The sequence below is a fragment of the Columba livia genome, chromosome 19, assembly GCF_036013475.1.
Source record: "Columba livia isolate bColLiv1 breed racing homer chromosome 19, bColLiv1.pat.W.v2, whole genome shotgun sequence".
NCBI lineage: Eukaryota > Metazoa > Chordata > Aves > Columbiformes > Columbidae > Columba > Columba livia.
This window is the reverse complement of record NC_088620.1, coordinates 7,855,083-7,868,502: the sequence shown is the minus strand read 5'-3', so window position 1 is coordinate 7,868,502 and position 13,420 is coordinate 7,855,083. Positions and strand designations below refer to the sequence as shown.

The 13,420-nt window shown below is 46.3% G+C and overlaps 1 protein-coding gene across 3 annotated transcripts in view; it reads left to right on the top strand.

Annotated features, from left to right (window-relative positions):
* PAPPA (pappalysin 1) overlaps positions 1–13,420 on the top strand; it is a 174,609-nt gene that overhangs the window by 99,588 nt on the left and 61,601 nt on the right. For all 3 annotated transcript variants that reach the window (XM_065035947.1, XM_065035946.1, XM_005498388.4), the window contains exon 10: positions 2,992–3,188. In XM_065035947.1, coding sequence (XP_064892019.1) covers positions 2,992–3,188 — 197 coding nt within the window. The remainder of the gene's footprint in view (positions 1–2,991; positions 3,189–13,420) is intronic.

Genomic DNA, 13,420 nt, shown 5'->3' with positions numbered 1-13,420 from the left:
GTGCAGTTCAGTAAGACTTTGTTAATCATTTAGGCAGTCTCAATTTAATTCAGACATCTCAGTCTCTCCATTCGGTTCCTCCCTCGGGTTTTGCAGACTCCGAGCAGACAGATTTATTGGGGTCTTAAGCATAATCAGGAACAAATTAGCCTCTGTTAGGATCACACGCTGGCCTGGATCACAGCTATTCACAGGCTGCCTTCCCATCCATGTGAGTATGAATTAAGTCATCGGATTGGAGTAGGTCTTGAGTATTCTTTTATCCCAAACACATGATCTTATCAGAAGCCCATTACGTTTATCATCGCATTAGGAGGGAGCCTTTGGAGCCAGTGCGGGAGTATGTTGCTGTATAAATGTTATGCTGACTTCAGTGCCTGTCGTGAAAATAAGTCAGTGCTTCAGGAAGGCCAGGGAAACACTGTCTAAGCACATATGCCTAAAATTAGGCTGTGATTTCTGGGTATCTGTTTGCATCAGTGGGGTGGCTGCACTGGGGATGTGTAAAGAGAGCGTACATGTGTTTGCGTGTCGCTGTTTCTGTCAGCGTGGGTGTGTAGCAGGATGCACTTGGGTGCCGGTGTTTCACTGTAAGTGTTTATCTGACTGTACATATGTTTATAGGCTGAAGGTTGGGTCTTTTTAATATGTTAGGTCTATTCCTTTTTTTTTTTGCCTTTTTACAGAAATAAGTTTATTTTCATAAAAGGACAAACTCTTTTTCCAAAAATACATACTTTCATATATTTGGGATTTGTTTTTGAGGACTTTTGATTGCTGACCACAGTCTTTCCAGGGCGGAATATTTGACAGAGATTTGTGCTGAGACTCTCACTCAAACTGGGACATAGTGCTCTGAGGCGGGTGAGCTGCTCAGCATTACCCCGCTGTTCTTGGGCACAGCAGAAACCTTGTCTATGCTTTGATAGGTTTCTGCAGAGACAAGAGCAGAACAAGAGATGCAGAGGTTGGTCTCTTTTCCCAAGTAGTAAGCGATAGGACAAGAGAAAACAGCTTCAAATTGCGCCAGGGGAGGTTGAGGTTGGATCTTGGGAACAATTTCTTCCTTAAAGGGCTGTCGAGCATTGGAACAGGCTGCCCAGGGCAGTGCTGGAGTCACTATCCCTGGAGGTGTTGAACAGATGGAGATGAGGTTCTCAGGGACATGGGTTAATGTAAAGTTTGGGTTAGCGGTTGGACTTGATCATCTTGATCTTTTTCCAACCAAAGCCATTCTATCCTATGATTCTATGCGCAGTTCAAGCACACGTTCCCAGCTGGGTGGGTATCAGATGCAGAATGTCAGGGCCTTGCTGGCATTGGGGCTGTGGAGCAATCCGGTGTGGGAGCTGGCGAGGCAGTGGCTGCTGAGCCAGCACTGCTGGGCTGCCTTGGGGCCCATCTGCACATCCACCTGAGCCCTCTCCCACCCTGGAGAAATGGGACACCCTGGGGAGCCATTGTCAGCTCTTATCCGTGAAGCACTCTCCTCCTCTTAGCTCTTTGAGCTGTGTGGTATAGGTTTGGTGGTTACCAGCTATTTGAAGATTTTAAGATGTGACGTGCAGGGTCAAGAAGTTTGGCCACCCTGGGAATATTCATTCAGATGCAGGACTCATACAACTGAATGGCTTCCAGAATCGTGCTGGCTTCTTTTCGCCAGCTTGGAGTACTGGCGCAGCAAATACACAGTTCCCTGCACTTATCCTTGTATACAAGTTGGCCACAGAGGTCATGGTGAAATGAAACCATAATGACGTTCTTCCCTGATAGACTTCTCTGTTATTTCAAACTCACACTCCTTTAAGGACCTGGAGTTTTGTGCAGGAGACTGGGAGAAAAGGAGGGGAAAAGGAGTGAAAGCCGTTGAATAATTGAATTGCAATAAACTGATTTTTCTTCTGGCTCATGATGGTATTTCACTGTGTAAACTAGGAGGAAAAATAAACAGGGGATTTAGTAGTTTGGAAGTAGCTCAAAATTGAGCAGCCGTTGGATTTCCTGATACCTAGCTTGAGATAGTCCAAAGCTACCGACAGAACTCTCCTTAGGGATCGTTTCCATCAGTCCAGTGAGCAGCTCTGGCTAATTTCCTACCGTTTTTTCAGTGGGCTTATTTGCCAGACAAAAATACAACAGGCTGTCAGAACTGGATACCTCTGGGGACTGGCAATGATAATACAATACAAAATAGGATACCAACAGGTCAAAGGTTTCCATTTCACAGAGTACTCTAATGACTGAAAGTCATTATTGCTATGCAGTCTGTTTGAAAAGAGTAGATGGATCTCAGTTCAGTTTTTAATGGGCCAGTGTTACAGAAACAACCTCAAAAATTTGGCATCTTTGTTGGCAGTCTCATTAGAGAAGCCACAGAATAAATGGGCAAGGATAATAAAGTCTCCTGCTGCTTTTGATCCTTTCAGGTCAAATCTGAGTCACGTTGGTTGAAGCCGTGTTGTGGATGTGGCAAGCTTACCCTCACACTATGTATACTGCATCTGCTTTTTGGTTAAATAGATCCCTTTGGTCACTATGGCTGTGAACTTGGCAGTTTTGCCATCCCTAAATTCATGGTTGCTGTTGTTTTTGTTGTTTTGCAGATTATCTTTTAATAAGAAAAAGGGAAATATTGTAGAATGAACCCTCTGTTGGCATTTTTCCATCCAAGTTGGTGGAATTATGTCAACACCCACATTGTCTATGTATTTTCTATCTCTGCTTTCTCCTGTCCCTATCCTTTTAGGATGGATGGAAATAAGCAGAAAACCCCTACATTAAGAAATATCTTAGGGGAATCACCCAATAGAAAAGTTGACTATTGTTGCTTGGCTTTCTTAAAATCACCTTGCTATTGCTTAGAAGTGACCAGTGCTTTCGCTTCCCAGTGGCCTGGTCCAGCAGATCCACGACCCATGATGTTATCAGGTCCTAGCATCTAGATTGCAGCCATGCCCTTTGTGATTTCTCTTCTTGGCTTTCTCCTGGCAGATGAACCCAGCAGGTGCTATTTCCACGATGGTGATGGAGTATGTGAGGAATTTGAGCAAATGACCAGCATCAAAGACTGTGGCGTTTACACTCCCAAAGGCTTCCTCGATCAGTGGGCTTCCAACGTCTCTGTCTCCCATCACAGTGACCAACAGTGTCCGGGATGGGTGGTCATCGGTCAGCCAGCAGCAACTCAGGTAAGGAAAGCACAACTCCCTTTCATCTCCTGGAAAGCGAAGTCCAACAAGGAGCATCATTCACGAGTGTAGCTCGATGGTCAGCGTTCATGTGTGATGTTGCCCCTGCCAACTTGCTGTTTCACCAAGGAAGGCTCCTGACAGCTGTTTTCCTTTCTCAGAGCCTGGGTAGTGGTGATGAGTTGAAATTCACTTCTGACTATCCAACTGAAAACTGACGGAAGTCGTGGCCTGCTTGATTCAATATGCTGTGTAAGAGTCATCTTGACAGGGGAGGTTTAGGTTGGACATTGGGAAAAATTTCTTCACAGAAGGGGTTGTTGGGCATTGGAACAGGCTGCCCAGGGCAGTGGTGGAGTCACCATCCCTGGAGGTGCTTAAAAGACACGGAGATGAGGTTCTCAGGGACATGGTTTAGAGGTGGATTTGCAGTGTTAGGCTAATGGTTGGACTTGATGATCTTAAAGGTCTTTTCCAACCAAAATGATACTATGATCACCTAAAAGACTGGACAGGCTCTCTGCAACTAGCACAGGGTACTGTCTTGTGGCAAGGAGTTCTGAAGGCTAATGCCGAATAATACAAAAGAGTGTTCTTTCTTTTTTTAATAGTTTTGTGTTTTCAGTCTCCCAGTTTTATAAAAGCACCCCATTGTTCTATTCTGAGAAAGGTCCCTTCCATTCCCAAAGCCATTCATTAGCTTTAACCCCCTTCTTACATGTCTCCTTTGTAACATAAATAGCTCCAGTTACCATAACTTTACCTTTTGTCTCCCTGAGAGAATGAGATCCAAATGAGTTCAAAAAGACATTAGATAAATGTCTGGAAAACAGAGCTGTGCATGATGCAGATGCAACAGTCCAGATGCAACCCACTGACTCAGGAAAGCCCCCATGGCTCATTTTTGGCATTTTAGAGACAATGGCAGGGAAAGGATCATGATCTATAAGAGCTGCTTCGCGTATTTCTCCTCCAGCATGCACCATTGCCCCTTGCTAGAGATAGAGCAGTGGATTAGATGGACTTTTCGTTTGCTGCAGCAAAGTTGTTCTTACAGTGTAATTATCTGGGGGGTGTCTTGAGTGGGCAGTGCCGGGCGGAATGCCGTGTCACAGAGGTGACAAGCAGATTTCTCTGTGAATAGTAAACGTTAAGCGTTTCCAGTTGGCTTGCTAGAGAAAACATCTAAAAAGTCCAGGAGACTTGGCCTTGTTCACATTGCACAAGTCTGTAACAAATTAATGGCCAGGTCAGTTTTAAATGCATAAAGCGTGGTCAGCTGGCATGGTACCAAGACAGAATCCTGAGCTGAGTGTTGCCGTTTTGTCATGGTCTCATTTATTATTTCACACTATAAAAAGAACTTTCCTCTGGACCCCTACCAGTACCTTTGTAACTGTTTTTTTTCCTCATTTGAGCTCTCTGTGCTGTAGTACAGCCCAAAGCCCACTGTCACCAGCTCAGGTGCTGCTTTATGTGCGTGTCCCCAAGCACTCCGTCCCCATGCAGCCACTACGGAGACCTGCCCTGTTTTTCTGGTAGAAACGCAGCTACGCCATGCAGTAGGTGACATATGGTCCTGCGGTGGGAAAAACACCACCACGTGCACACACAACAGAAAGCCCTGCTGTGTAGCCACAACTCGAGCATGTTTGTTGTACCCAGACGAGATGAAGTTGTCACAGCCTTCTTTAAAAGAAGGATGGGGAGGGTGCAAAAAAATAGCTGTTGTATTTATAGGCAGAGCGCTAGTGTATCACACACTGGCAGAGTGAATAGGAACATGGCTCCTGTTATTGCTTGGCCCCTGGGGAGATAACAGTGTGCTATTTACTTCCAGCAAAAGGAATTTTTGCTTTAGCTCAGCTGGTCCTGTTACACCAGTCGGAGTGCATGGCGTTCACTGACCTTTCTAATCATATATGTTGAGAAAGCCTTTGTTTTCCCCAGGAACAGGGCAGCCTCATCGGCTTGTGAAAGCACCTGACTTGTCACTCCGGAGAGGTTCGGTGGGGCAGCAGGTCATCAGACTGTTAGCTAGCGGAGATGAAAATTAACCTAAGATCTCCTCTAATCACTGCGTTTAATGGTCAGTGGTGTGTAAACATGTTTGGTTTCATTATCTGCACAAGCATTGAGCCTTCGGGGTTTTTGTATTGATGAAAGGAGCACCTTTCCTCACCCAGATATCTTTCAGAGTAAGTTGTGTGCTCGCTGGTGTTGTGCAAACTTTTCGTGTTGTTGCTGGGTAGTTTCCTGATTAATCAGAGTGGCATTTGTGTTGGCTTCTCATCCAGAACGCCATGAAAGATACGTTTGAGTGCAGCACACAGTGATATACAGAATACATAAGCTGCCTGTTTGTTAGCCATCCCCGTTCCTTATAATTGCCCCGGTGCTCTCAGGGTGCTTTAAAGCATTTTAAGCATGACCTTCATGATTTAAAATGTTTCTCATCCTTGGATATCTCCATACCTGTTCCTTTACATGATTGTCATCGCTTTCCCTAGGCTGTTTCTGAGGTGTAGGCATCACAGATTGGTTTGTTATTGTATATTTCTCAGCAATATCTGTCCATGCGTGCTTGTTTGCTGTTGCAGGATTGTTTATAAGCACAAGCTGGAGAACACTTTTTATTAATGTAGGGTTGTTTCTGTGAACTGACCACCTGTTTACTCAGTTCACCTATAACATTACCCACTTCTGCAGAGCTGGTTGTTCCTAAAGTAAGGTGCCCGCACTTGTTCATTATTTTGAGGTGGATCTTACATGCTGGTTCCTTATTTTTTAGTATGAGGCTGCTGAATGGCAACATACTAAGGGAGGGAAAAAAATCACAGTATAAGATTTGTTTTGAACAACAAAGTGCTTACAAAGAATGACACAGTCTTGGCAAAGAGATACACATTTGAAAAATGGAAAGGTCAAACAGCCCCCCCCCCAAACAATTGCTCTTTCTGCAGAAGCAAGACTGATAGACACTTCTACTTTCCTGGCAGCCACTCTTCAGTGCTGATTAAGAAATATTCTCAGTACTGACAGCATCATATTTAGAGCCAAAGAGGACCGGTCAGCAATGTTGCACCAGCACAGCAACTCGAGCACCGGTGCAGAGTGTTTTTACAGTTTTATTTCTAATCTGGCATCCTCCACAGATCTCGAGCAGCCGCTGCTCGGTACCTGTTGTTGACTTCATGAGGAATCCAGCAATCAGGGCTTTGCACGCTCTTGGGCTTTGCACACTCTTTTCCCTACCGGTCTTGCTGTGAGTTTGCAAACAGCCTCTCCTTGCCATCCGTGTGTGTGTGAAATACTCTCAGTGTTGATGTGCTGGTTGTGTGGGGTTTTCTACAGCACTGTTTACTTCTCGGGGCCTTTCTCGTGCTAAAGATTATTGATGCTAGCATGAAGTCATCAGCTGGTGGATGCTGGCAAAGACTAGAGAAAGGCGGTAGCGCCGGGCAGATTTATACTAGCTGAAGAACAGATCCAGGAGGCATGAACAGACAGACACAGGGTGCTTGGTGCTTTGCCTGATCTGTCTTGTGAATAGCTGCAGTTTTTTCTATATTGGAAGTCCCCAGGGACTTATTTCCTGAACCCAGCTGGGGTCAAGCTCCTCGTTACCAGTAGGAGGGGGAGGACATGGCCCCCTGACACCAATTTAAGCACTAAAAAGTCAACTTGTGGCTTACTCAGACAATCCTCATAGTATCATCACTGGTGAAGCTGCACAGGTGAGGAGTGTGAAGTAGGAACGTGCGTCCTGTAGGGTTCAAGAAACCAGGGCTTGCAGTGGCCTTAATCACCTCAATCTCTGTGTTCTCCCTGCTCACCAATTTTGTTTTGCCACAGTTCATCCTGGCTGAGTGCATTAGCTTGTATGTTAGTCTCTCTTTCTAGAGTAGCTTGTGCTGAGCAGGAAGGATCTAGATATTTTGCTAAAGTGTCTTTTTGATACAGATGTGCCTTGGGGAAGCCTCTGATGGGCCTGTGTCAGGAGGGTTGCTCCATGGCTTGGGTGACAGGAGCGGAGGCAGGTGGGTACAGTCCAGCCATGGGAGGCTGGAGATGCCACCACTTCTCCTTTCCTCTTGCTTTTGGAGAACTGATTCAGCTGCAGTTTCCCTTTGGGCCTTTATAATAGAGAATTAGAAGAAAGGACTAATGGATCTTAAGTGGCTTATTACCAACCTTGTTACCTGTGTCACAGCCATGTGTGCTCAAGGCTTGGAAGTTGGTGTGTACAGTAGTGATTTTGAGGGCCAGTCCCCCAGTAGATGTGTCTTTTGTTGCATTTCATCCCAGTCATGCAGAAGTACTTCAGACCAAGTAACCACATATATATGTTTAATTTCTTTTCCTCCCTATGCCATTGTTAGAGCTTGGTTTTCCCCTGTATGGAAAAAGCCATGCAGCTCATGCACAGTTAACCGAAAGGGGACTCTTTCCCAAGGCTACTGGGCACAGACAAATCCTGGGATTCATTTTCATTCCCGGACTGACTAACACACCCTGTTCTCCTCTGGGTACCCCATGGGGGCTGCTATGGAGTAAGAAGTTGTGGAAGACGAGTCTTATTACATCTTTCCCACAAACAGAGGCCCCCCTCCTGCCCCTGTTACAATTCCCACAATTGCACTGATCCAGACTCACTGCAACAAACCTATTCTTCCATCAGCAGCAGAAAGATGTCTAGAATTGCAGTATGTCTGAAATTACCCACAAAAGGAGAAGACAGGAGCACAAGAATATTCTGAGTATTAGAAGATGTAAAATGATAGAGCAAGGGCTCCAAGAGTGGTAAGAAAACACCCTAAGAAAAATGAAGAGAAAGATGAAGTTCTCTGCCACACAGCTTTAGTCTGTCTAATAAATATAATGCTGAAGATAATTCCCCAAAGATGTAGCAAAGCCAACAAATAGGGTAATCTTGAACAAGAGTGGGAAGAGAGGAAACCTGCAACTTTTAATGGAGAAGCCATTTCTTTCCTTTGGGGGGATCTTGCTGAGAAGAGGGAGGGTGTCTGTCTGCCGACTCTGCAAGTGGCCCTTTTTGAACTTCCCAATTCACAGCCAAGTCCTGTTGCTCTTCAACGGTAAGAGTTTTGTTGTGGTTGGAGGGATAAAAAAATCGTCATTTTTAATAAGATGATTTGCTTTGCAAATGTCTTTGTTATTTATAGCCAAGCCAGGCTTTGAACCACTAATCTCTGGAGGATGAGGGCAGAATCCCAGTAAGAAAAAACATTAATGGAGGAACCATGAGTGATCGGAGACCAGTTCTGGAAAAAGATGAACTGGACACTGTGCACAGGCTGTCGCAAGAGGAATGTAGGTTTGCTGTATGCATCTGAGCTCATTTCCAGTACTGGCTGATCCACCAAAAGGCCTCAGCTTACGTTACAGAGTCTCCAAGTCTAAAGTTAGTTCAAGGGGGTCCAAAACTTCATCTTTATTTCAGCCTTCCCCCAGATACAACAGCCCAGCCAATTTGGTGTTTTGCCTGAAGGCTGGAGAGTTGCATCACGAGCCTGGCCCAGACCATCAGGCAGATTCAGGCTGAAATGCTCTTTCCTTGGCTTAAGTGATGATATTTTTCACATTTTTTTCAGTGTGCAGAGGTTAATTAAGCCTTGTCACAGCCACACTGATTAGTTTCTGCTCTGTTTTATAGAGGTGGAAACCGGAGCACAGAAAGGTAAAGCTACTGCTTGAGGATTAAACCTCGATATCTTTCAGAGATGTTGCAGGCACTGGGCATTTTTGAGCATAGACCTCCCCAGGACTAGAAAGTTCAGGATGTCTTAGAAGGGAAATGTTCATGTCTTGGATAAAAAGAAAACTCTTCAGTGCCTGCTGAAAGTTGCTGTCTGGGAGCAGAGACCTGGAAGGAGTTTAGGGTCATTAAATCTGCATTTTAGCTCTGTCAGCCACCTCACATCGTCCCATTTGTGAATTAATCAGCCTTTATCCTAGCACAGGTTGGCCGTTCATTCCCGGTAAAAAAGGACTGGAAAACTGTCCCACCAGCTCCTTGCTTTAATAGCTGGAAGCCTTGTTTCCCACCTGTCTTGCTGGGAAAGCTCGACTTTGCAACCTTTCTGCCAGAGGAGCTCTACTGGTCCTTATCTACAGCTTTGGCATTGCTGCTTTGCCTCGTTAGCGGAAGTGATCCGTGCAAAGGTTCTGAACCAAGGTAAGGGATGCTGCAAGATGTGTGCTAACATCAGTGGCTCCTGCTCAGGAGTGATCCCAGTGTTCTGGGAAGGTCTCTGAAGCAAAATAAAATGAGAAATGGGTTTTCTATGTAGGTTGGCTTGAAAAAGACTCAGTTGCAGCAAGATGGCTGAGATGAGCGTTACCCTTAAACTTGGTCCAGAGCTGGCTGGAGAAAAGTGGATGCTGCCCATCACGGGGCTGCCTGTTCCCTGCCAGCACAGCCAGCGATTCCCTCCCTCTCACTCCTCCATCCCCACATCTTCAGTGCTCCTCTGCTCCTGGCAGCACTGAACCAGCAGACCCCATGGCTCATGTCGTAGCCTCTGGCTGATTTGTGTAAGGGGAGGACAGAGAGAACACAATGAGATGTCAGAGGAGATTCCAAGCAATTTTTGCCAAACACTCAAGGGATATTTTTTTTATTTCCATTCCCCTCCCCCGTTAGGTTTTAGAATAATTTTTCAAGAGCACATATGCAAGTCATCTAAGGGAAAGAGAACAGTGAGTACCAGGGGCTGGTACACTGTGTTCCCTTTGTGTACTGTAGAGAAAATAGATAAAAGAAACAAAGGATGATGCAGAGAGCAAAGCAGCCATCAGTACTCTCAGAGAGGTTCAGTCTGACCTTTGCAGAGATGAAGGTCAAACCAAAAATCCTCAGGTGCCGGAAATTGGTCCCATCTTCCTAGGACCAGGAGACGTTTACCACTAACGAAATGAGAGCAGAATTCCATGCCGTTTGTTGTGGCTAGAGATGAGAGGAAATGCAAGAAAGGAATATTGTCTTAGGTAAGAATAAGGATTATGTGCTTCTTTAGGAAGTAACTTACCATTTTATGACAATATCTGCTGTACACTCAGCCACCCACCCAGATTACACGCGGTAACAGAAAACAGCTTGGACCCCCCCGGCATCAGCAAGCTGGAAAGCTGGACCCCACGACCGCGGTGGAGCTCGTTAGCACAGGCTCGTCTGAAAGGAGACCCCCCCTCCTCGGCCCTTGCCCCTCAACCTGCCAGTCTCTCTGTCTGCCGTTGCTGCTCCCAAGCCTTTAGATGCAGAGCATGTCCAGCCGTAAGCGTGGGATAACTCTCCTGCATCCCATCCGGGTTGTTTGTCTTGGGTCCCTCTCCATTCAGAGCAGAGGGATTTTGCATAAATGCATCGACACGTCTGCTTTGTTCATGCATGAAGGGTTCTCGGCATTTCTCATCCCACCCCCGCCGCGGCCGTCTTCTCCCTACCCCCCTGGCATGGAGCTTCACCAGCTTTTGCATGATTTCCCTGCGCAACAGCAAATAAACCTGCCTGAAGCATTGCCAGTCAGTCAAGCACAGTTAAAAACACCCAGTTGATTATTTTGGGTAGAATTAAAACAAGCAATCGGAAGGAGGAGATGGAAGAGGGTGCAAGGGCGAAGCCGTAATGCCCTTTACTATGTAATTTGGTTTCATGTTCTGCACAAGAAAACATGTAAAATATGTAAACAGAGCTCTCCAGGATTGTAATGCAGCTACAAAGCCACAGATATACAGGCAGGCAGGGTGCTATTCTTCAGCAGAACGGAATGCCATCCCCAAAACCACACGATCATTTCTTTAAGCCTGAAAGTAAACTTTCTCATGCCAGGAGCGGAGGATTTATTTTTTTCTCTTTAAATGAAGGATTGTCTGCACTACTTGTGCAGAGCACTGTAGGCATTTGAGCCCACATCGTCATAAGAGATCTCGTATTTTGAATGCCACTGAATTTTAGGGCGTTCATCTTGAGCTGTCTCTAAAAGGCATGGGGTTTGGAGGATGGTGCTTGCCCAGGTTTCTCTCGTCATTCCCGCTGTCCCCACCTGCAAATAAGTATCTGTTTTAAGAAGGAAAAAGAAAAAATTAAACAACCCCAAACCATTGGGATGAACTCTCAAGCTGCTCTAAATCCATCCTGAATGGTGCTGCCTTAGTTGGAGCTGTTAACTGTTGAGGAACCCCAAATACTGCCTGTGAAGTTGGAGGACCAGTGTTTCCTCTGAGGTCATTTCAGTGGTGGATCAGATAAGAAGCCGTGATTCACCCGTCAGTAAGGGGGCCCAGCTCGCCCTGCTATCAGCAAGAGCCTCCCCTGGGCCGGGTTCCCACCGTAGCCTCAGGGTCCGGCTGCAAACTGTGCCAGGGAACCGTTATTGGTGTGTGATCAGTGCTGTGATCTGTCTGTGCATGTACCGGCTCACTGGGTGAAGCCCTCATTTCAGAACATCAAGTTCTGCTAAGCCATTTTGGCCATCGGGCCAAAATCCTTACACTTTGGGCAGCGGATCTTATTTTCCCGTTTTTTGGTAATCAAGCCTTGCATCATCGCTTTCAGAGAAGACAAGTCTCTTTTCAGAGAGAAGATGAAGCACGGGGTAGAGATGACCTTCTTTCCACCTTTCTCCATCCAAATATCTTTGAAAAATCTACCCCTCTAGCAGAGCAGATCTGCTCCTGGTGCCCTGCACCATTTACACCGTGACCTTTACCTGCTGGAGAAGGAAATCCTCGCTGTATGGAAATGTAACTGTTTCCCAGTGGTTGTTTCTGGTGGGAAAAGCTGAGCCTCGGCAGCTCCGAGTTCCTCCATCCCCAGTGCTCCCCGTCTGTCCTCCCAGAGGCTGCGAGGCTGAAGGAGCCACAAGCTTCCTTTCACAGATGATGCTTGTACTTTAATCCCCCCGTAAGTTCTTTTGGGAGCAGCTGGGAGTTTCTGTGAACTCCCCTACTGGCCTGGTACACCAAGGATTAAAAGCTCCAAGTAGTCTTTTGGCTTAATTTGTTGGAATTTGGGGTTTATCAGAGCAATCAGTGCTGTTGTGAGGTCAGAGGGAAGCGACAAGCTTCTCCAGACACCTGTAACCAAACCTTTGCTTGACTGGAGATGTGCACAGGCTGGAGGAACCAACTGGCTGTTGCACTACGGACTCTCCCTGGATGGTCCAGCTCATTCAGAGGAGTTTATTTGCATGGTGGTGGTTTCATTACTCCACAGTTTCAGTGGGAAAAGCCCAGTGAAGCAAGGGGGGAACCTTCTGATTTGCATACTACAGGCTAAGCCTTCAGGTATCAAGAAAAACAAGCCACAGGGTTCAATCTTGATTAATGCACGCTGACACAGGGCTGACTAGTGGGATGGGAAACCGAGAGGCTTTGCTTGCCGAGGTGTAACCGTAGTCGGCTCCCCCGGACAGCTGATGGCTGATCCCCTCTGTGCCCCCCCGCACGCTCCCTGGGAGCCCCACCACAGCCTTCCCTCTCGCTATTAAATACAGGGCCTCTTCCCAATGCATCATCTCCCTGGATGCATCCAATTAAAGCCTGTTGACAGCCCAGAGCAGACTTATACCCTTAGGATTAGAGGCATGTGTATGTCTTCATATAGGGAAGGACAACAAGGGGGTGTCTGGCTGGCGTGCTGGGGGTGCAGTGTGGGAAGCTGAGCAGCTCCAAGAGGGAAAAGGAGCCAGGGAGAGAGAGATTTGCACCCCCAATTATCCTTGCATGTGGAAACGCTGTGCGATGAGGGTTGCATGTGGTTTACACAGCGTGTTTACATGGTCCATAACCCTAAACAAAGCTGAAAAGCATGACTTTAACTCGGGAATTAAAAGCGCTGGAAACCCCTGGTTTTCTGCACATGAGAAAGTTTTGTTCTTTAAACACACAGATGTTTTTAAATGAAAAATCGCTCTTTTGACCTTTCCTGAATGCGATCATGTGGTCAGAGCTGACATTAACCACTGCACGGCTGTTTGCTCCAGCCACAGGCGAAGCTTAGCGAGCAATCTTTGGATCTCATGGTGGCACCTGTGTTGTCTCACATCTCCTGGGAGCTGCTCCTGTGTCCCCCATGCTCTTGGGACAGCTCAGGGGAGGTGGCTTTAGGTACGGGGATATTTAGGGTCTACTTCTACTATGCTGGAAATAACAGTATTGTGGTTGTTGTCCTCCTTGATAGCTGAAAAAGATGTGGCTTAATTTTTTTT